Source organism: Phocoena phocoena, chromosome 1 (genome assembly GCF_963924675.1).
Source record: "Phocoena phocoena chromosome 1, mPhoPho1.1, whole genome shotgun sequence".
In the NCBI taxonomy this organism is placed as follows: domain Eukaryota; kingdom Metazoa; phylum Chordata; class Mammalia; order Artiodactyla; family Phocoenidae; genus Phocoena; species Phocoena phocoena.
Genome location: NC_089219.1, coordinates 83,117,710 through 83,140,678, shown reverse-complemented (window position 1 = coordinate 83,140,678; position 22,969 = coordinate 83,117,710). Strand labels below are relative to the sequence as shown.

The 22,969-nt window shown below is 43.0% G+C and overlaps 1 protein-coding gene across 1 annotated transcript in view; it reads left to right on the top strand.

Moving 5' to 3' along the window:
• The window catches only part of ABCA4 (ATP binding cassette subfamily A member 4), a 136,761-nt gene that overhangs the window by 34,199 nt on the left and 79,593 nt on the right, over positions 1 to 22,969 (top strand). The window contains exons 7-11 of the mRNA XM_065872409.1: positions 8,636 to 8,725; positions 11,038 to 11,278; positions 12,294 to 12,433; positions 13,104 to 13,220; positions 14,117 to 14,314. Of these exons, the coding sequence (XP_065728481.1) occupies positions 8,636 to 8,725; positions 11,038 to 11,278; positions 12,294 to 12,433; positions 13,104 to 13,220; positions 14,117 to 14,314 (786 nt within the window). The remainder of the gene's footprint in view (positions 1 to 8,635; positions 8,726 to 11,037; positions 11,279 to 12,293; positions 12,434 to 13,103; positions 13,221 to 14,116; positions 14,315 to 22,969) is intronic.

Genomic DNA, 22,969 nt, shown 5'->3' with positions numbered 1-22,969 from the left:
CCATTCTGACTGGTGTGAGATGATATCTCATTGTAGTTTTGATTTGAATTTCTCTAATGATTAATGATGTTGAGCATTCTTTCATGTGTTTGTTGGCAGTCTGTATATCTTCTTTGGAGAAATGTCTATTTAGGTCTTCTGCCCATTTTTGGATTGGGTTGTTTGTTTTTTTGTTATTGAGCTGCATGAGCTGCTTGTAAATTTTGGAGATGAATCCTTTGTCAGTTGCTTCATTTGCACATATTTTCTCCCATTCTGAGGGTTGTCTTTTCATCTTGTTTATGGTTTCCTTTGCTGTGCAAAAGCTTTGAAGTTTCATTAGGTCCCATTTGTTTATTTTTGTTTTTCTTTCCATTTCTCTAGGAGGTGGGTCAAAAAGGATCTTGCTGTGATTTATGTCATAGAGTGTTCTGCCTATGTTTTCCTCTATGAGTTTGATAGTTTCTGGCCTTACATTTAGGTCTTTAATCCATTTTTACCTTATTTTTGTGTATGGTTTGAGGGAGTGATCTAATCTCATACTTTTACATGTACCTGTCCAGTTTTCCCAGCACCACTTATTGAAGAGGCTGTCCTTTCTCCACTGTACATTCCTGCCACCTTTATCAAAGATAAGGTGTCCATATGTGCGTGGGTTTATCTCTGGGTTTTCTATTCTATTCCACTGATCTATCTTTCTGTTTTTGTGCCAGTACCATACTGTCTTGATTACTGTAGCTTCATAGTATAGTCTGAAGTCAGGGAGCCTGATTCCTCCAGCTCCGTTTTTTGTTCTCAAGATTGCTTTGGCTATTCGGGGTCTTCTGTGTTTCCATACAAATTGTGAACGTTTTTGCTCTAGTTCTGTGAAAAATGCCAGTGGTAGCTTGATAGGGATTGCACTGAAACTGTAGATTGCTTTGGGTAGTAGAATCATTTTCACAATGTTGATTCTTCCAACCCAAGAACATGGTATATCTCCCCATCTATTTGTATCATCTTTAATTTCTTTTATCAGTGTCTTATAACTTTCTGCATACAGGTCTTTTGTTTCCTTAGGTAGGTTTATGCCTAGATATTTTATTCTTTTTGTTGCAATAGTAAATGGGAGAGGTTTCTTGATTTCACTTTCAGATTTTTCATCATTAGTATATAGGAATGCCGAGATTTCTGTGCATTAATTTTGTATCCTGCTACTTTACCAGGTTCGTTGATTAGCTCTAGTAGTTTTATGGTAGCATCTTTAGGATTCTCTATGCATAATATCATGTCATCTGCAAACAGTGACAATTTTACTTCTTCTTTTCTGATTTGGATTCCTTTTCTTCTCTGATTGCTGTGGCTAAAACTTCCAAAACTATGTTGAATAAGAGTGGTGAGAGTGGGCAACCTTGTCTTGTTCCTGATCTTAGTGGAAATGCTTTCAGTTTTTCACCATTGAGGATGATGTTGGCTGTGGGCGTGTCATATATGGCCTTTGTTATGTTGAGGAAAGTTCCCTCTATGCCTACTTTCTGCAGGGTTTTTATCATAAATGGGTGTTGAATTTTGTCAAAAGCTTTCTCTGCATCTATTGAGATGATCATATGGTTTTTCTCCTTTAATTTGTTAATATGGTGTATCACGTTGATAGATTTGCATATATTGAAGAATCCTTGCATTTCTGGAATAACCCCCACTTGATCATGGTGTATGATCCTTTTAAGGTGCTGTTGGATTCTGTTTGCTAGTATTTTGTTGAGGATTTTTGCATCTACGTTCATCAGTGATATTGCCTGTAGTTTTCTTTCTTTGTGACATCCTTGTCTGGTTTTGGTATCAAGGTGATGGTGGCCTCATAGAAGGAATTTGGGAGTGTTCCTCCCTCTCCTATATTTTGGAAGAGTTTGAGAATGATAGGTGTTAGCTCTTCTCTAAATGTTTGATAGAATTCGCCTGTGAAGCCATCTGGTCCTGGGCGTTTGTTTGTTGGAAGATTTTTAATCACAGTTTCAATTTCAGTGCTTGTGATTGGTCTGTTCATATTTTCTATTTCTTCCTGATTCAGTCTTGGCACGTTGTGCATTTCTAAGAATTTGTCTATTTCTTCCAGGTTGTCCATTTTATTGGCATAGAATTGCTTGTAGTAATCTCTCATGATCTGTTTTTATTTCTGCAGTGTCAGTTGTTACTTCTCCTTTTTCATTTCTAATTGTATTGATTGAGTCTTCTCCCTTTTTTTCTTGATGAGTCTGGCTACTGGTTTATCTATTTTGTTTATCTTCTCAAAGAACCAGCTTTTAGTTTTATTGATCTTTGCTATCGTTTCCTTCATTTCTTTTCCATTTGTTTCTGATATGATTTTTATGATTTCTTTCCTTCTGCTAGCTTTGGGGTTTTTTTGTTCTTCTTTCTCTAATTGCTTGAGGTGCAAGGTTAGGTTGTTTATTCGAGATGTTTCCTGCTTCTTAAGGTGGGCTTGTATTGCTATAAACTTCCCCCTTAGAACTGCTTTTGCTGCATCGCATAGGTTTTGGGTCGTTGTGTCTCCATTGTCATTTGTTTCTAGGTATTTTTAAATTTCCTCTTTGATTTCTTCAGTGATCACTTCGTTATTAAGTAGTGTATTGTTTAGCCTCCATGTGTTTGTATTTTTTACAGATCTTTTCCTGTAATTGATATCTAGTCTCATGGCGTTGTGGTCGGAAAAGATACTTGATACAATTTCAATTTTCTTATATTTACCAAGGCTTGATTTGTGACCCAAGATATGATCTATCCTGGAGAATGTTCCATGAGCACGTGAGAAAAATGTGTATTCTGTTGTTTTTGGATGGAGTGTCCTATAAATATCCATTAAGTCCATCTTTTTTCATGTATCATTTAAAGCTTGTGTTTCCTTATTTATTTTCATTTTGGAATATGTGTCCATTGGTGAAAGTGGGGTGTTAAAGTCCCCAACTATGAATGTGTTACTGTCGATTTCCCCTTTTATGGCTGTTAGTATTTGCCTTATGTACTGAGGTGCTCCTATGTTGGGTGCATAAATATTTACAATTGTTATATCTTCTTTTTGGATCAATCCCTTGATCATTATGTAATGTCCTTCTTTGTCCCTTCTAATTGTCTTTATTTTAAAGTCTATTTTGTCTGATATGAGAATTGCTACTCCAGCTTTCTTTTGGTTTCCATTTGCATGGAATATCTTTTTCCATCCTCTTACTTTCAGTCTGTATGTGTCTCTAGGTCTGAAGTGGGTCTCTTCTAGACAGCATATATAAGGGTCTTGTTTTTGTATCCATTCAGCCAATCTGTGTCTTTTGGTGGGAGCATTTAGTCCATTTACATTTAAGGTAATTATCGATATGTATATGCCTATTCCCATTTTCTAAATTGTTTTGGGTTTCTTATTATAGGTCTTTTCCTTCTCTTGTGTTTCTTGTCTAGAGAAGTTCCTTTAGCATTTGTTGTAAAGCTGGTTTGGTGGTGCTGAACTCTCTCAGCTTTTGCTTGTCTGTAAAGGTTTTAATTTCTCCATCACATCTGAATGAGATCCTTGCTGGGTAGCGTAATCTTGGTTGCAGGTTTTCCTCCTACATCACTTTCAGTATGTCCTGCCACTCCCTTCTGGCTTGCAGGGTTTCTGCTGAGATATCAGCTGTTAACCTTATGGGGATTCCCTTGTGTGTTATTTGTTGTTTTTCCCTTGCTGCTTTTAATATGTTTTCTTTGTATTTAATTTTTGACAGTTTGATTAATATGTGTCTTGGTGTATTTCTCCTTGGATTTATCCTGTATGGGACTCTCTGTGCTTCCTGGACTTGACTAACTATTTCCTTTCCCATATTAGGGAAGTTTTCAACTATAATCTCTTCAAATATTTTCTCAGTCCCTTTCTTTTTCTCTTCTTCTTCTGGGACCCCTATAATTCGAATGTTGGTGTGTTTAATGTTGTCCCGAGGTCTCTGAGACTGTCCTCAGTTCTTTTCATTATTTTTTCTTTATTCTGCTCTGAAGTAGTTATTTCCACTATTTTATCTTCCAGGTCACTTATCCATTCTTCTGCCTCAGTTATTCTGCTATTGATTCCATCTAGAGTACTTTTAATTTCATTTATTGTGTTGTTCATCGTTGCTTGTTTCATCTTTATTTCTTCTAGGTCCTTCTTAAATGTTTCTTGCATTTTGTCCATTCTACTTCCAAGATTTTGGATCATCCTTACTATCATTATTCTGAATTCTTTTTCAGGTAGACTGCCTATTTCCTCTTCATATGTTAGGTCTGGTGCATTTTTATCTTGCTCCTTCATCTGCTGTGTGTTTTTCTGTCTTCTCATTTTGCTTATCTTACTGTGTTTGGGGTCTCCTTTTTGCAGGCTGCAGGTTCATAGTTCCTGTTGTTTTTGATGTCTGTCTCCAGTGGCTAAGGTTGTTTCAGTGGGTTGTGTAGGTTTCCTGGTGGAGGGGACTAGTGCCTGTGTTGTGGTGGATGAGGCTGGATCTTGTCTCTCTAGTGGGCAGGTCCACATCTGGTGGTGTGTTTTGGGGTGTCTGTGGACTTATTACGATTTTAGGCAGCCTCTCTGCTAATGGGTGGGGTTGTGTTCCTGTCTTGCTAGTTGTTTGGCATAGGTTGTCCAGCACTGTAGCTTGCTGGTCGTTGAGTGATGCTGGGTGCTGGTGTTAAGATGGAGGTCTCTGGGAGATTTTCGCTGTTTGATATTATGTGGAGCTGGGAGGTCTCTTGTGGACCAGTGGCCTGAAGTTGGCTCTCCCACCTCAGAGGCAGAGCCCTGACTCCTGGCTGGAGCACCAAGAGCCTTTCATCCACACGGCTCAGAATAAAAGGGAGAAAAAGTAGAGAGAATTAGTAGAAGTATGAAGAAAGGAAGAAAGGAAGAAAGGAAGGAAGGAAGGAAGGAAGGAAAAAAGACAAGAAGGAAAGGAGGGAGGGAGGGAGGAAGGAAGGAAGGAGCGAAGGAAGGAAAAAAGAAAGAAAGAAGATACAGTAAAATAAAATAAAGTTATTGAATTAAAAAATAATTATTTAGAAAAAAAGAGGGACGGATAGAACCTTAGGACAAATGTTGGAAGCAAAGCTATACAGACAAAATCTTAGAAGCATACACATACACCCTCACAAAAAAAGGTAAAGGGAAAAAAATCATAAATCTTGCTCTCAAAGTCCATCTCCTCAATTTGGGATGATTCATGGTCTAAAGGAGGGAAGGAAGGATGGAAGGAAGGAAGGAAAAAAAAAGAAAGAAAGAAAAGTATAATAAAGTTATTAAAATTATTAATAAAAAAATTAAAAAAAAAAACAATGGACGGATAGAACCCTAGGTCAAATGGTGGAAGCAAAACTATACAGACAAAATCTCACACAGACGCATACACATACACACTCACAAAAAGAGGAAAAGGGGAAAAAATCATAGATCTTGCTCTCGAAGCCCACCTCCTCAATTTGGGATGACTCGTTGTCTATTCATGTATTCCACAGATGCAGGGTACATCAAGTTGATTGTGGAGTTTTAATCCGCTGCTTCTGAGGCTGCTGGGAGAGATTTCCCTTTCTCTTCTTTGTTCTCACAGCTCACAGGGGCTCAGCTTTGGATTTGGCCCTGCCTCTGCGTGGAGGTCGCTGGAGGGCGTCTGTTTTTTGCTCAGACAGGACAGGGTTAAAGGAGCCGCTGATTCGGGGGCTCTGGCTCACTCAGGCCGGGGGGCGGGGGGAAGGGAGGGGCACGGCGTGGGGGGCGCGCCTGCGGCGATAGAGGCCAGCGTGACGTTGCACCAGCCTGAGGCCCGCTGTGCGTTCTCCCGGGGAAGTTGTCTGTGCATCCCGGGAACCTTGCAGTGGTGGGCTGCACAGGCTCCCGCGAAGAGGGGTGTGGATAGTGACCTGTGCTCGCACACAGGCCCCTTGGTGGCGGCAGCAGCATCCTTAGCGTCTCCCGCCCGTCTTTGGGGTCCGTGCTTTTAGCCGCGGCTCGCGCCCGTCTCTGGAGCTCCTTTAAGCAGCGCTCTTAAACCTCTCTCCTCGCGCACCAGGAAACAAAGAGGGAAGAAAAAGTCTCTTGCATCTTCGGTAGGTCCAGACTTTTCCCCGGAATCCCTCCCGGCCAGCCGTGGCGCACTAACCTCCTGCAAGCTGTGTTCACGCCGCCAACCCCAGTCCTCTCCCTGCGCGCTCCGACCGAAACCCGAGCCTCAGCTTGCAGCCCCGCCCACCCCGGCGGGTGAGCAGACAAGCCTCTCGGGCTGGTGAGTGCCGGTCGGCCCTGATCCTCTGTGCAGGAATCTCCCCGCTTTGCCCTCCGCACCCCTGTTGCTGTGCTCTCCTCCGCGGCACCGAAGCTCCCCCTTCCGCCTCCCGCAGTCTCCGCCCGCGAAGGGGCTTCCTAGTGTGTGGAACCTTTTCCTCCTTCACAGCTCCCTCCCACTGGTGCAGGTGCCGGCCCTATTCTTTTGTCTCTGTTTTTTCTTTTTTCTTTTGCCCTACTCAGGTACGTGGGGAGTTTCTTGCCTTTTGGGAGGTCTGAGGTCTTCTGCCAACATTCAGTAGATGTTCTGTAGGAGTTGTTCCACGTATAGATGTATTTCTGTTGTATCTGTGGGGAGAAAGGTGATCTCGCGTCCTACTCTTCCGCCATCTTCCTCTAAACCTCCCTGAAGTCTTTTTTTTTTTTCTTTTTTTTCCCTGAAGTCTTTTAAAGCAAACCACAGACAACATTTCATCCTCACATATTTCCCTATGTATTTCTAACCTAAAAACTTATTTGTTTTAACAAAACCACAGTGCTATGATCACACCCAACAAAATTAACATTAATTCCTCAATATTACCAAATACCCAGTTATGTTCACTTTCCCTCTGATCGTTACAGCTGGTTTGTTCAGATCAAAATAAAAAAAAAATAAGGTCCATAATGGCATTTTAATTGATGTGTATCTTAGATCCCCTTTCATCTGTGACAGATCTTACTGGATATAGCTAGGAAGGAGAGTCAACAGGACTGAGTGATATCTTGCCATTGGCACACATTTTTACCTGCTGGCTTCCTCCCTTCCTACCTATTCTTCTCGGCAATTAAAGCGCTTTGCTCAACATACACTGAAGCTATTTTCAAGGAGTTTGAAAAGTAGTCATGGCAAGACCAAAGCCTAGGCCCAGTGTTAAGGTTAAGGAGAGAAGACTCTTCTCAGGGGTATAATTTCAATGGTGGCTTTGCTGCTCCTTCCTCTAGAAAATTCTCCACCTGTCTGCTTTGTAGCTCTCATTTGTAACAAAGCCTTTCATATTACAGTTAGAAAGTAAGCCTGAAATGTTGATGCTCCAAGAGTGTACGTACACTTATTCTTCAGTTCAGAGTCAGAGAGAATATGAGGGCTCCTGCACCTACAGCCAGGAGAGAGTGGAGCAGGACCACAGCTAGAAATAGGAGGCTGGGCTGCTCAAAGCCTAACTCCACCTGCTCCTCTGCTCTGCCACAGCTGGATCGGTACACCCATCATTTAGGAGAGCCACACTGGCAAATAAAAAGGCAAGGCTTGTGGCTTGTGGTCCATAAATGCATGAATCAGAATTATATGTTGAGCTTGTTAAAATGAAGATTCCCCTCCAGGCCTACTCAAGATGCACACTTGAGTTTGAAAATCACAATCTTAAAAGTTAGAATTCAGGGCTTCCCTGGTGGCGCAGTGGTTGAGAGTCTGCCTGCCGATGCAGGGGACATGGGTTCGTGACCCGGTCCGGGAAGATCCCACATGCCGCGGAGCGGCTGGGCCCGTGAGCCATGGCCGCTGAGCCTGCGCGTCCGGAGCCTGTGCTCCGCGACGGGAGAGGCCACAAACGAGAGGCCCGTGTAACGCAAAAAAAAAAAAAAAAAAAAAGTTAGAATTCAGTCCTAAAAAACAGAGACTCGGTGATTCAATCATTTTTGAAACTATGAAGAATGAAGTTATTCATTCAGGACTTGCACTTGATTTCCGGAAAACAAGGTGTTCACCTCAGGCTCTGGGACTTGGAGCCAGCGAGCTTGTGAACTTCCACGTTCCCCACCGCGGTGGAAAACGCACAAACAGCTCTGCATCACCGCGTGGGCCTGGGGTCACCAGAACACTGGCATCACTTAGAGAATCGATTGCAAGGGAACTTCTCTCTCTTTAAGGCTGCCAATCGCAGCTTTAAAAAGAAAGGTTCTGGAGTTAGCCGAATCTTCCATAAGAGTGGTGCTGAACAGAGGAAGAGACACAACCTGTCTGGAAAGGACATAAAGGGACAACAATGACAAGGAAGCCCGAGGTGAACAGGTGGGCACCCTCTGCACGTGGCCTTCCTTTACACCCCAGCAGCTGTGCTCTGTCTTCCTTCCTCCAGGAGCCTTGTCTGGTGTTGCTAAACCAGCAATCAGAATCACTTTGGTGTATTTAATGTCACCATGAAACTATTTGTGATTGCCTAGCTCAGCAGGGCTGAGAATAAGAACCTTTGATTTTCTCGAGTAGACGAAAGAAGTTTGTTTCTGAAAGCAATCTTTCAGAAGAGGTTCTGTGATCAAAAAGAAGGGAGGAAATATTTTTCAAGCATACAGGAGATCAGATAGCACCCATGTATATATGTAGAACTACATATATATACTATATTTTAAAAAATTTTTTCCTGTAAATTACAGCTTCCCAAACTCCTGGACAGCAGTTCTCAAGGTATCAATCTGAGATCGTGGGGAAGAATATTATCTGATATGTCGCCAAGAATTCAAGAAGTAAGTGGCTTGATGATAGTAATATAATTTCATTATATCTTTCCACCATTTTATCACACTTATTACGTCAGATAAGTTAATTGTACCTCAGACCTGTTCAAGGAGAAATACATTTGATCTTTCCATCTAGCAATTTCAAAATACCTGTTCATATCCTTAATTATCTGTGCTCCTGGGTCGGAGGCAGTAAGAAAGGAACTGTTCGTCTAATTTCACACCTAGAAAGAAATAACACTCTGTCTGGTGTAGCAGATTATTATTAGTGGACTGACAGCTGAATCTAAGTCTTTCCACTCTTTCTGATGTGATCCAATATTCTGTTATGCTCTTGAAATCCACATAAATCTATACCATTAATAGTAATCGCATACACTTACACAGTGCTTACAGGCACTAAGTGTCTTACATACATATTACATACTCATTTCATCACAAAGATAGTGACTTTTTGTGTTGTTTTGTAAAAGATGCGCACAGTTTAATCAAATGCCAAGCCTTTGCCCATATATAAAATGATTCTCCACTCAACAGATGAGAGGTGCTGGGGTCATAATGATGAAGAGACAGATATGGTCACTGCCTTGTGAAATGTATAGTCCAACAGGGAAGAGAGATGTGAAATGAACAATTATCTTCAAGTGTAATGAGGATTATGAAAGAGAGGCAAAAGGGGAAATATAATTTTCCCTAAACTTTTTTTCCCGTCCAGTATTCTCAGCTGACTTGGGCTTTGCCAGCCTGGAAAACTGTGTGGTTAGAATCTCTCCTCATAAAACTAAGCTCAGCCTGCGCAGAGTGCCGTGCAGGGAAAGTTAGAGAAGGGCCCATTGTACTGATGGCCACCTGCTGCAGGGGGAGTCTGTGTTTAACATTCTTTTCTTCATAAGCATTTTAAAAATTCATATCAGTATAATAGGGTTGAAGTTGATAGAGAATTTTTAAAAAAAATCTCCAAAGCATATTAAAGCTCTTAATTCCATGTGGGAGTTGCAGAAGGTTTCTTGTCTGTCTAGATAGCAAGTCTAGCATTCGTGACTGGGTTGAAGCAGATGGCCCAGTTTATGTTAACTAATACTAGACTATTTGACTCTGGAGCCACCCCTTCATCTCGGAGCGCTTTGATTAAATGAGCAACATAATAATGGTAATAACCCCTTACAAGACTGTCATAAGACTTACTGTTGTTGAAGCAGTTTGAGATTCCATCTTTATTATTGAAGCCTAGACTGTGATTATAGGCATGACTCAATATGTGGATTCTACATGGCGCTCAGCAGTTTCAGAGAGCAAGTGTTGGCATGTGGACAGAGAGGAGATGACCGGTAAACATCACTTACTGCAGTGGGAGGACTGTTTTCAGTCTCACCTGTTTGAATCCTAATGGTTTTTTAAATCCCCAAGTGCCTTTGAGAATAAGTAACCAAGTGTGTTTTGGGAATAAAAGCAGCATGATTTTTATTTTGTATTTTCCTTTAAAGTCAAATGGTATTATGGGAACTGAGACCCTGGCAACTCTGGCAGCCCTCAACTTAGTTCTCAGCATTTTAGATCTACCTTCAGAAAACAAGGCCACTGAGTGCCACTGGTACCAATATGGAGAGATGACCACCAGCCTCTTCTTAGTTTGGTGAAGAATTTAAAAATAGTTTTCCCAAGAATGGAGACTTCATCTGTTCTATATTTGCTTAGATCTTAAAACGTACACACACACACACACACACACATACACACACACACACACACACACACTAAAAGAAACCACAAACCACACATTTCAGGGAAATGGAAGAATTCACATTTGGTAAAGCTACGCTAATAAGAAGATAATTTTCCAAATATAGAAAGCTAAATTCTAAACTATTTGGCCAAAGAAATTTGCCCCGGCTTTGCCTTTCTAGGACAGAGCTACTCCTCTATTTTATTTCCCAGTTTTCCGGTAGCTCCATCTTGGTGGGATAACAGAACCTAAGAACTGACTGGTAGAGAAATATTCTCTATGTTTCCCCAAGGACACATTCCCAAGGAATTCAAACTAAATGGACTGGAAGAGAGAAATAATATTGAAATACTTTGGAGGTTAACTCTTTTATTTTCTTTAAGGCTCATCCTCGTTTCCTCCTAGGCCCTGAGTGGGTGGCAGTAGATTTTATTTCACAGCTGGATTAAGGATTGCTAAGCATATATATGTTTTCTTTCAAACCTGGAAATCAAATGCCTATGCAAAGGTCTCCCCAAACTTTGGAGCTTTGACTTCACAGTGGATTGTGACTCTGACTACCTTAGCATAACCCGAAGCCTTTGCCTTGCCATAGTTCATCCACCGACCAAGTGTTCAAGACTTGCTGTGGGTGACCAGGCCACTCGTGCAGACTGGCGGTCCAGAGACGTTCACACAGCTGATGGGCACCCTGTCTGACCTCTTGTGTGGCTACCCAGAGGGAGGAGGCTCTCGGGTGTTCTCCTTCAACTGGTACGAAGACAATAACTATAAAGCCTTCCTGGGGATTGACTCCACAAGGAAAGATCCTATCTATTCTTATGACAAAAGAACAAGTAAGTTTTCTAAGTCCTGCATATAAATTGGCTTCTGATGTTGGTTAAGCCGATGGGTTAACACTTCCAGGTGAAATTAATCCTGGGGTTGATTTTCCCTTGGTCTTGTTGAGGGGCCTTGGGCAAAGAGGCTTCTCCTTCCAGAGAGTCCATTTCCCCAAGTAGGAAGCGGGTAGTGCTCATAAAGAATTCTGGAAGTGAGCCATGGAAAGAACTGAGACCCACTTGGAATGGGAACGGAGGGGACATTTCCCACTGATCTGATTGAACTAGGGTTACGTTCTAGAGGAAGAGAAAGATAAATGAGGAGGCAACCCAGAGTTGCAAGCAGAGCTGGGGTCAGAAGGGCTCTGGAGAGTAAACATGGCTGTGGGATGTTTTTACAAACACAATGTAGTGAAAATCCGTGTGTGTAGTACTGAATTATTTTCCAAAAGGCAAGTTGCTGGCAAGTTATCTTTCCCACCTTTCACTACTTTTTTTGGCTCCTGTGGGGTAAAGGAGGGCGGGGTGCGGACGAAATGCAGCTGGGCAGCCCTCTAGTTAAAAATTGAAAAGAAGCAGCAAGGCACACACCAAAAGCAGCTGGGCCCTAAGACAACCACACACAACGGAGAAGTTAAGCAGCTAATTGAAAGGAAGTTATTGAGACTAAAGCTGAGATTGCAAGGGGAGGCCTTGTTTGGCCGCTTGGTCCCTTTCATCTGAGAATGGCCTCTGTTCCTTGCAATAATCATAAGCAGGCTTCTCAACCTTCCTCTAAAGCAGAAAAAAAAACACAAGGCAAGCCCCATCCTTTGTTTCTCTGATGAGGCCTTTATTGAGATGCACTGTGGCATTTTAACTTACTAATGATGAGCTTGTTATTGGTGGGGTACAGCCTATTAATTTAGGTTATTTGTCAAATCCTCCAGCATACAGTTGAATGAGACATGTGATTTGAACACACTAATGACTATGTTTAGCTGTGAGCAACGGGGAGTTTCTATAAAATCTGTCCCTTCTCTCCTGACAGCAACCTTTTGTAATGCATTGATCCAGAGCCTGGAGTCAAACCCTCTAACCAAAATAGCCTGGAGGGCAGCAAAGCCTTTGCTGATGGGAAAAATCCTCTTTACTCCGGATTCCCCCGCAATACGCAGGATACTGAAGAACGTAAGGTCCCAGCTGGTCTTGTCCCTTCTGCCTTCTCCTCTGGCTACCCAGTAGAATGAGAGTGTGTATGCATGTGTGTGTATGTGTGAATGAGCGTGGTGTGTGTGTGGTATGTGTGTGTGTGTGTGTCTATAGTTTTTACTGTGCCCTCCTGGTGGTGGGCCTCGTGTTTGCTTTTTGCTAAGTGGACTCTTGGTTCCTCCCCCATCCACAGACATCATTGGAAGGCTTTGCACCAATGCCCCTGCCTGGCCCTCCCCTCTCTATGCAGCCTACAATGAGATTTTCTTCCTCACTGCCTGAATTCTATCCCTAAGGGAAGAGTTCACAGTTCTCTGAAGCCTGGCTACCCGGAACCGACAAAGATAGGGAGGAAGGGAGGAAGAGCATTTGCTCACAGGGAGTCCAAATCCAGCTTTAATGAGGTTCTGAGACAATAACATCATCAATATTATGAGTACCTCTGAGATACTAAGAAATAAGATTCTGTCAATCTGGGAGGGTGGGAAATAGCTGATTGTTCTGGGAAATATCAATCAACTGAGAAAATAAAGACACTTCCTTGAAAAGCCTTTCCTAAATATTGAGGGTTTGTGACAGGAAAGGTACAACCAAGATTCTTTCTCACTTTTTCTCTCTCCATTCTTTTGCTGTCTCTGTCTGGTTTTAGGCCAACTCGACATTTGAAGAGCTGGAGCGTTTCAGGAAGTTGGTCAAAGCCTGGGAAGAAGTAGGGCCCCAGATCTGGTACTTCTTTGACAAGAGCATGCAGATGACCATGATCAGAGTACGGATGGTTTTAGAGGTCGGGAGGCGGGGGGAGGAGAAAGGCCAGGGAAGTTCCATTTGTTTCCTTTGCCCAATAGAGGGTTAATCACCCCTGGAGTTAGATCAAAATATAATAAGCACCAGTTTTGGAAGCTGTCATCATGTGGAATCACCGGCTTTGGGTGGGATATAGCTTTCTGAAACTCTGGGGAAATGTGAAAACCACCATAAGACCAGTAACCTCCTGAGGTTTCTTCCTGTTATGAATTCACTTGAGGGCCTCACATTCAAAGGGGCATCTCCCGAAGGGGCCAGCTCTGTAACTGCAAAAGGTGGTTGAGTGTGTCTCTCTGGTCTCATTTTCAGTTTCACAAAACCAGGAGATAAGAGTCCTGCATAGCGGGGATAATTAAGAGGGAACCAAAGAAAATCCTTAAGAAAAAGAAAGCTTCCTATATACCATTTCCCTGCCCCTCTGCCCCGTCCCCACATACACGTCTCCCCTCTGTTGTAGAGACCTATGTATTGGGGGGAAATGGGATATAGATAGATATGCCTTATGATGGAAGAAAACCCACTAGATTTTTAGGGAGCCTTAAAGTCTATCCGATTTGTTAAAAATTAGAAATGGCCTAAAAACAAGACCAAAGATCCTGTGGAATTCTTTTTTTTTTTTTTCTTGCGGTACGCGGGCCTCTCACTGCTGTGGCCTCTCCCGTTACGGAGCACAGTCTCCGGACGCGCAGGCTCAGCGGCCATGGCTCATGGGCCCAGCCACTCCGTGGCATGCGGGATCCTCCCGCACCGGGGCACGAACCCATGTCCCCTGCATCGGCAGGCGGACCCTCAACCACTGCGCCACCAGGGAAGCCCTGTGGAATTCTAAATGCTGTAACTATATTGCTTCTTCCCAAGGACACCCTGGAGAACCCAACAGTAAAAGCCTCTTGGAATAGGCAGCTTGGTGAAGAAGGTATTACTGCCGAAGCCGTACTGAACTTCCTCTATAGGGGCCCACGAGAGGGCCAGGCTGATGACATGGACAACTTCGACTGGAGGGATATATTTAACATCACTGATCGCACACTACGCCTGGCTAATCAATACCTGGAGGTAAGGGCAGCAAGCCATTTGAGGGCCACATTGGGCCCCTCCAGGACAGCCCTGTAGGTGGAGCCAGAGATCCCTTAGCAAGTCAAGTGGTCTTGGGTTTCAAATCTCATTTTCCCCACTGAAGAAACAAGAATTCCCACAGCCCCCAGAGATGGATCCTGTTCTCTAACAGCTTATCCACAATTAAATAGTTCCCTCTTCACATCTTCTGCCTCCTAACAGCTCCCTGACTCCTCCTTGGCTAGTCCTTCTGCCTTGTAGCTCATACAGTGTCGTGTCTGTCCTCAGCCATCTCCTGTCTGCCATTGCTTCAGTGGCTGTCCATTGGTAGTGTTCACCAAACCTCAAGTTCCGAGGTCCCCTTGCTTGCTGGACACTCCCACCCCCGGGTTATACAGGCACATCAGCCTCAACGTGTCCAAAACAAATTTGTATTCTCACTACCCATGAAACCTATCCTCCTTCAGCATTTCCCATCCTGATCGCGGTCCTCTGCATTTTTCCAAATTCTCAAGCTAGAGCTTTAAGGGTCAACCTTAAATCACCTTCCACACAACAGCTCTCATTTACTGTGTAACGTTTTGCCAAGCACCGTGCTAAGCGCTTTTACGTACCTTAGTTCATTCAATCCTCTGATAGCTCCATCGAGTGTATGCTATCATCATTCCCACTTTACAGGTGCAGAAGCTGAGGCTTAAGGAGGTTAAATAAGATCCCATCTCACAGCTATTAGGTAGAACAGACAGGATGCAGATCTGGCGTGTCTGAATTCGGAGCCTGCTGTCCTGACCCCTCCACTGCCTCTGTTGCGTCCAGTCACTGAGCTTTGGCTCCTCATCTCTAGGTACTTCTCCACTCCTCCTCTTGCTTGCCAGGCTCTCTGAGCCCCAGAGGCCTTGTCATCTATCCACTAGCCTGTTCTAAAGGCTCCCTCCCTGGACGCCAGGGTCCAGTCTCTGTTGGTTCAGGCGCTTCTCCACGCTGACACCAGAGTTACATTCCAAACACACATCTGCTGGCATCACTGCCACTCTTAAAATCTTAATGACTCATCCTCAGGGAACACAGGTCCCTTCCAAACCTGCTCCAGCCCACCTTCCCAGCCTCTGCTCACTCATACATCTTCAGCTCTGCTCCACAGCTCCTCCCACCACCCTCAGGGACACCCCAGCTTCTCATGATTTCATCCTTTGCAAATGGCTGTTTCTCTGCCTATTTATGAGAGCCTTTTTGCTTAAGTGAAAAAGAGAATTTACTGGTTGACATAACCCGGAAGTTCAGGGGACCTAGGACACTGTGTCCTTCCATCTTACCTTTCTGCTTGCCTTGGCCCAACTTTGATCTCAGCCAGACCCTTTCCATTTGGTAGTGTGTCAGCTGCTCACAGCCCTCAGTGGTCATCTTTACCCCAAAAACTACACAGAAAGAGAGAGTGGCTTTCCCGTAGCATTCATAATACTCCTAGAGAGTTCTCAAATTGGCCTGGCCACTCTACCTGTCCCCAGTCCCTCAGCGGATTGTCTACCACCACGAGGTAAGGCAAGCGCAGTTAGCTTCATCTGAGTCTCATGGACTGTGCATGATTACTATGAAGTGGGGGGGGGGGGGGTATTTCCCCGAAAGAAGAAACACAAGGCAGAGAAGTCTGAAAGGACTTTTCCTTCTCCATCTACTGAGCTTCTCTTCATTCACTTTTTGAGACTTAGCTCTCAAATGTCACTTCTGCTTCGACATAGGTTTAGTCATTCACTCCTCTGTGCATCCCTGGCCCCCTCTTTACATCTCTTTCAAACCGTATTCAAGTTAGACTCACGTTAGCGGTTAACATGTCCATCTCTGGCAGATCAGCAGGCTGGAGTTATCAGAGTCAAGGAGCCCATCCTAGTTATTTTTGAATTCTTGACCTCATACTTCCAGGGAACATCTCCACCTGAGGGCTTATCACATCTACCATTGGGCCTCATGTCATATAGAGCCATTAGCAGGTAGAAGATGCTCTGGGCAATAGGAGAGGGAATTAAGCCAGTGGCCCCCAAGAGCACGCCCCTTTCCCTAGACTCCTTGGTCCTGAGGATAACTAACTCGTGAGAAAAAGCCTGGCACCTGCTGTCACCACAGTGCTCTTAAAGACTCCCTGCTGCCCTTGGTGCCACCAGAATTTCCCCAGAGTGTGTGATGCTCCCTCTCCAGAACCGTAGAAATATCAGCACAGGCTCTCTAGGTGGCCTTTCAGAAGGGGTCAGGTGTGGCAGCAGCACGACCAAAGTTCAGGTCATTACAAAGTGATTCCCAACTTGTCTGAAGACAAGAATGACCATGGGTGCTTTTTACAAAACAGATTTCTGGACACAAACCCAGATCAACTGACTCAGAATTCCCAGGGAAGAGGCCTGGTAGTCTGTATTTTTACAAACCTGTTAGATTGGTGGGAGCTTGGAGTCCCCTTGTACGATTACTCAGTTGACATCGTCTTCGTCTCACGGTGCCTCTACCAGCTAAGTCCCCATCCCTGGCCATGCCCACCACCATCCACCACTGTGCTTATAATATAGGCAGGATTTTTTAGATGAGGTGCAGATGGAGGCACTCTCTTCCTTTATTCTTGCAGAATAGAGTTCAGAGGGTCTCACAATATTTTTGTGAGGTACTACGTATCAGTATAAAGAATACTTCTTGTCTTAGGTTTGACTTGACATTTGCACGGTGATGTAAAGGGCTTGTTTTCTTGAAGGATCATTTTTTCCATGTAGCTTGTGCTTAATGTAGCACCAAGCACCCAACAGATACTTAGTATATATTAAATGGTTAAGAATTCAGTCTCTGGAGCCAGACCACCTGGGTTCAAATCCCTGCTAGTTGTGCCTCAGTTTCTGCATCTGTAAAGTGGGGATATTAATAATACTTACCTAATAGGCTTGCTATGAGAATTAACTGAGTTAATTCATGCAAAGCACTTAAGACAGTGCCTGGCATTTAGTAAGCACTTAATAAATATTAACTTTTTAGTAAAATTCAAACAAACAAAAAATACTGTTTGGGAGGAGGAGAGTGGAATTAGTGAAATCAGGCCCAGCCACTGAGCCACTCCTGGTGCTCCTCTAGGGATTACAAAACTGCTAATCGCATCTCACATAAGCCACCAACACTTCCCTGGGGCCTTGCAATCCCATTAGCCCAGCGAAATGCTCCTAAGCAAAGGCCAAGACTGCCACGGGTCAATGGCCTGCCCCAGGGGTTGCTAAGAGGGGTTTTGATGGTGGCAGAAACCCAGCGGGTAATTATGCTGAGGTTTCTGATCTTCCTGCCCTGGGGAGCAGGGGAGCAGGAAGAAGGAGGAAAGTGATGGGGAATAAACTGAAAGGAGAAGGCGGGGGAGGGGGGCTTGGGGGTGTGTCTGAAAAGCGGTGAGGTAGAATCCAGTCATTACAACTGGTCCTGGAATTTTCTGCTTTTGTGCTTGTGTTTTGGGAAGTCTCGAGGAGCTTTGGAAACTCCCCAGCTCTCATCCTGAGGACTACTCAGTAGCAGACGGGGCATGAAAACCTCTTCGGGATGGCTCTAAGGGCTTCTCCAGGACAGGGCAGCAAGCATGTTCCTTCATAGGCTGTTCAAGGCTTGACTGAGCCTCTCCTTTTCAGTAATATGACTTTCATTAAAGAGCTTTGAGAACTTCTGGGCCAGCCTTGATGCCTACTTCCCTGCCTATTCCAAAAACGAAAAAAATCATTTCAGGAAAATTCAGCAAAAATACTCTAAAATGTAAATTATGTCAGTTCAGGTCAGTGCTGCACTCACATGTGGTATTGAACAACAGAAGGTCCAAGAACTAAGAGCAAACTTTTAAGCCTTTTGTCATTACAGGAAAGGGGAGTGATTCAGTAAGTTTTCTCTTCACCTAATAGAAGGGCTAAGTCCTCTTTCTTTCTGCTCGGGGTGGGGCCTTAGTTACTGGAAATTCCACTGAGTATCCTGGAGAGTGTCCCATTCCTCCCGAGCTGCCTTGCTTGGTCATTGTATGCCATGTTAGGCCACTGCTTGGGGAACCTTCTCACCTGCCAGTGAGGATAAATGGGCCTGGATCTCTGCCCATGAGCTACATCACTCTGGGAAAGACACTTTACCTGCTAAGGCTCAATTTTCTTATCTGTAAAATCCAGATAGCACAACAGACCTCACAGAGTTGTTGTTAAAGATAAAGTGAGTGAAGTGTGAAGGGCACTCAATACCTTTGTGCCGTGACTAGTTAAACCTGTGTATAAATTCTCTGCCCCCGATTCCCCATCTCTTAGGTGGGGCTGTTAGTGCCCCTCTTTCCAGGCAGCTGTGAGGATGAGATTGGAGAGGGCTGGGCACATAGTAGAGCCATTTGATGCATGGCAGCTCTTGCTGTGAACCACAAGGATGTCCAGCCTTAAACCACAGACCACGTGAGGAACGAAGCTTTTTCTCAGACTCACTTTGTGTAAGCGTTAACCAGGATGTGAAGCCACTCTTCATATTAACCTTGTGAATTGGTTTACAATCAGGACTTTTAGTCCATCCCTGAAGGCCCAGGAGGATGTCTCTGGGGCCATTCTGGCCCTTCTGTGGACAGTGGTTCAGTGGCTCCAGAACTCCTTTTTTTTTTTTTTTTAACATCTTAATTGGAGTATAATTGCTTTACAATGGTGTGTTAGTTTCTGCTTTATAACAAAGTGAACCAGTTATACATATACATATGTTCCCATATCTCTTCCCTCTTGCGTCTCCTTCCCTCCCACCCTCCCTATCCCACCCCTCTAGGTGGTCACAAAGCACCGAGCTGATCTCCCTGTGCTATGCGGCTACTTCCCAATAGCTATCTATTTCACGTTTGGTAGTGTATATATGTCCATGCCACTCTCTCACTTTGTCACCGCTTACCCTTCCCCCTCCCCATATCCTCAAGTCCATTCTCTAGTAGATCTGTGTCCTTATTCCTGTCCTACCCCTAGGTTCTTCATGACATTTTTTTTTCCTTAGATTCCATATATATGTGTTAGCATACGGTATTTGTCTTTCTCTTTCTGACTTACTTCACTCTGTATGACAGACTCTAGGTCCATCCACCTCACTACAAATAACTCGATTTCGTTTCTTTTTATGGCTGAGTAATATTCCATTGTATATATGTGCCACATCTTCTTTATCCATTCATCCGATGATGGACACTTAGGTTGTTTCCAACTCCAGGCTATTGTAAATAGAGCTGCAATGAACATTTTGGTACATGACTCTTTTTGAATTATGGTTTTCTCAGGGTATATGCCCGGTAGTGGGATTTCTGGGTCATATGGTAGTTCTATTTGTAGTTTTTTAAGGAACCTCCATACTGTTCTCCATAGTGGCTATACCAATTAACATTCCCACCAGCAGTGCTAGAGTGTTCCCTTTTCTCCACACCCTCTCCAGCATTTATTGTTTCTAGGTTTTTTTGATGATGGCCATTCTGACCAGTGTGAGATCATATCTCATTGTAGTTTTGATTTGCATTTCTCTAATGATTAATGATGTTGAGCATTCTTTCATGTGTTTGTTGGCAGTCTGTATATCTTCTTTGGAGAAATGTCTATTTAGGTCTTCTGCCCATTTTTGGATTGGGTTGTTTGTTTTTTTGTTATTGAGCTGCATGAGCTGCTTGTAAATTTTGGAGATGAATCCTTTGTCAGTTGCTTCATTTGCAAATATTTTCTCCCATTCTGAGGGTTGTCTTTTCATCTTGTTTATGGTTTCCTTTGCTGTGCAAAAGCTTTGAAGTTTCATTAGGTCCCATTTGTTTATTTTTGTTTTTCTTTCCATTTCTCTAGGAGGTGGGTCAAAAAGGATCTTGCTGTGATTTATGTCATAAAGTGTTCTGCCTATGTTTTCCTCTAAGAGTTTGATAGTTTCTGGCCTTACATTTGGGTCTTTAATCCATTTTGAGTTTATTTTTATGTATGGTGTTAGGGAGTGTTCTAATTTCATTCTTTTACATGTAGCTGTCCAGTTTTCCCAGCACCACTTATTGACGAGGCTGTCTTTTCTCCATTGTATATTCTTGCCTCCTTTATCAAAAAATAAGGTGGGTGACCATATGTGCGTGGGTTTATCTCTGGGCTTTCTATGCTGTTCCACTGATCTATATTTCTGTTTTTGTACCAGTACCATACTGTCTTGATCACTGTAGCTTTGTAGTATAGTGTGAAGTCTGGGAGCCTGATTCCTCCAACTCCGTTTTTCTTTCTCAAGATTGCTTTGGCTATTTGGGATCTTTTGTGTTTCCATACAAATTGTGAAAAATTTTTTTCTAGTTCTGTGAAAAATGTCAGTGGTAGTTTGATAGGGATTGCATTGAATCTGTAGACTGCTTTGGGTAGTAGAGTCATTTTCACAATGTTGATTCTTCTAGTCCAAGAACATGGTATATCTCTCCATCTATCTGTATCATCTTTAATTTCTTTCATCAGTGTCTTATAATTTTCTGCATACAGGTCTTTTGTCTCATTAGGTAGGTTTATTCCTAGATATTTTATTCTTTTTGTTGCAATGGTAAATGGGAGTGTTTTCTTGGTTTCACTTTCAGATTTTTCATCATTAGTGTATAGGAATGCCAGAGATTTCTGTGCATTAACTTTGTATCCTGCTACTTTACCAAATTCATTGATTAGCTCTAGTAGTTTTCTGGTAGCATCTTTAGGATTCTCTATGTATAGTATCATGTCATCTGCAAACAGTGACACCTTTACTTCTTCTTTTCCCATTTGGATTCCTTTTATTTCCTTTTCTTCTCTGATTGCTGTGGCTAAAAATCCTCCAGAAAGTAGGCATAGAGGGAACTTTCCAGAACTCTTTTTGTCCTTGCAGCATCTCCTCAATAAAGGGCTTCTATAACCTTATTCATCCCATAACCATGTTTAGTCTTCCCCCTGATCCCCTGCCCTTAGCAGGGAAAAAAAAAAACCAAGAATAAAAGACAGACTTCCTGGTCAGAAGGTGGGCAGTCAACCAGGGAAAGGGATGAAGGTGACATTTTGGGAGCATCACGTCTCTAACACGTGGCAAGAGTCATCTCTACAGGCCTTCTGATCACCTTCTTCTCCAAATCTAAGGAGGCTGAGGGCAAATGAGTCTTCATGTAGGTAAATATCTTAAACTGGTATGTGTATACTCTTACATTCATAATTTATATGTCTATTCACATATATTTTTCTTCTGAGAAAAGCACAATTAGAAAAATTCCTCTGATAATCCTTTAGTTAAAACAAATATCCACACCCCTCCCCTTTGATTTCCTTGTTTAGCGAAGGGTTAGGCCTGGCACAGATGGAATACTATTTAGAATTCACAGTGTATTTGAATTTCATAGTATATTTGAATTTCAGGTCTTGAGTTTAGCATCAGAAAGCTGAATTCAGCCAAACTTTAATATGAAAATACCTCTGATCAAGGCATAAAATTGTACTTTAACCAGGTACAACTTCCTTTCCCTAAGTCTTGAAAAAACATGTATTCATTAACTGCTTTTACCTCTGCTGTCAACACACTCAATATATGTGCATAACTCTTTTATTATCTACATGGTGATTATCTTGTTGATGAATTATGAGTAGGGGGATTTTTTTGGACCACCTTTCCTCTGTACCTTCCATGGTCCTGGCCACATGCCACCACCACCCAACCAGAATGTGCTCAGGGAGCGTATTTTTCAGGCTAGCCTAAATAAAAATAGGATTAGGGAGGTAAAGCTACTGATCATGTAATTTACTTTAGTCAGATGTATAGGGATTTGCATAATATCTGTCCTAGTGCTTTCTTCTGTTGATTCATTGTCTCCAAATGTGCAGTGGGAGGCTAGGGAGAAGTCAGGGGAAAGGTCAGAAGGGTACAAAAGTCTACACCATTAGAGCAATATTATTTTAAGAGCCATGAACTGGATCATAAGCAACTCATGGGCAATGACCTTATTTTATGGCTCATCGGTCTCTCAGAAACATAGAACTGGGCTGAGGAAGGAGAACACAGTTTGGGGAGGAGTGGGGGTCGGCTCGAGTCGTAGGTAGAAGAAAGGAACTTGTGTTTGAGCCTGCTGTGAGCCAGCCACTATGTTGGGCACTCTTACATGTCATCTCATGCAACGCTCCTAACTACCTGCCCAGCAGGCGTAATTGTTATCATTTTATAGAATTAAAAACTGACTTGCCTAACATACCACAGCAGATAAGAGGTGGATCCAGAATTCTAATCCAGACCTGTCTGGCTCTGAAGAGGAAGTTCTTTCTTGTACCACAAGGGGCATATTAGTAGGGGGTTCAGTCAGTATTGTTTGGATAAATTACATAATGAGTTGGATAGGGACAGCAATTATTTTGTTATATTCAGAATAACAGACACTATTGTGATTCATTCTTTTCTGTTTGGAAATAACTAGGTTTAGAGTAGGAAACCAAACAGATTTGAGCTCATTCAGTCATTCGTATATTCTCATGAATTGAAGTACCTACCTCTGAACAAATACAATTAATCCCTGACCCCTAGAAGCTCACATTCTATTGAGAGAGATAAGCTTGTCATTAAATAAGGCCTTAGTAGTGGTATCTCAAGAAGTTGCTAGAATTCAGTCTAATGGAGGAGAAACAAGTTACACAAATCCAAAGTCAA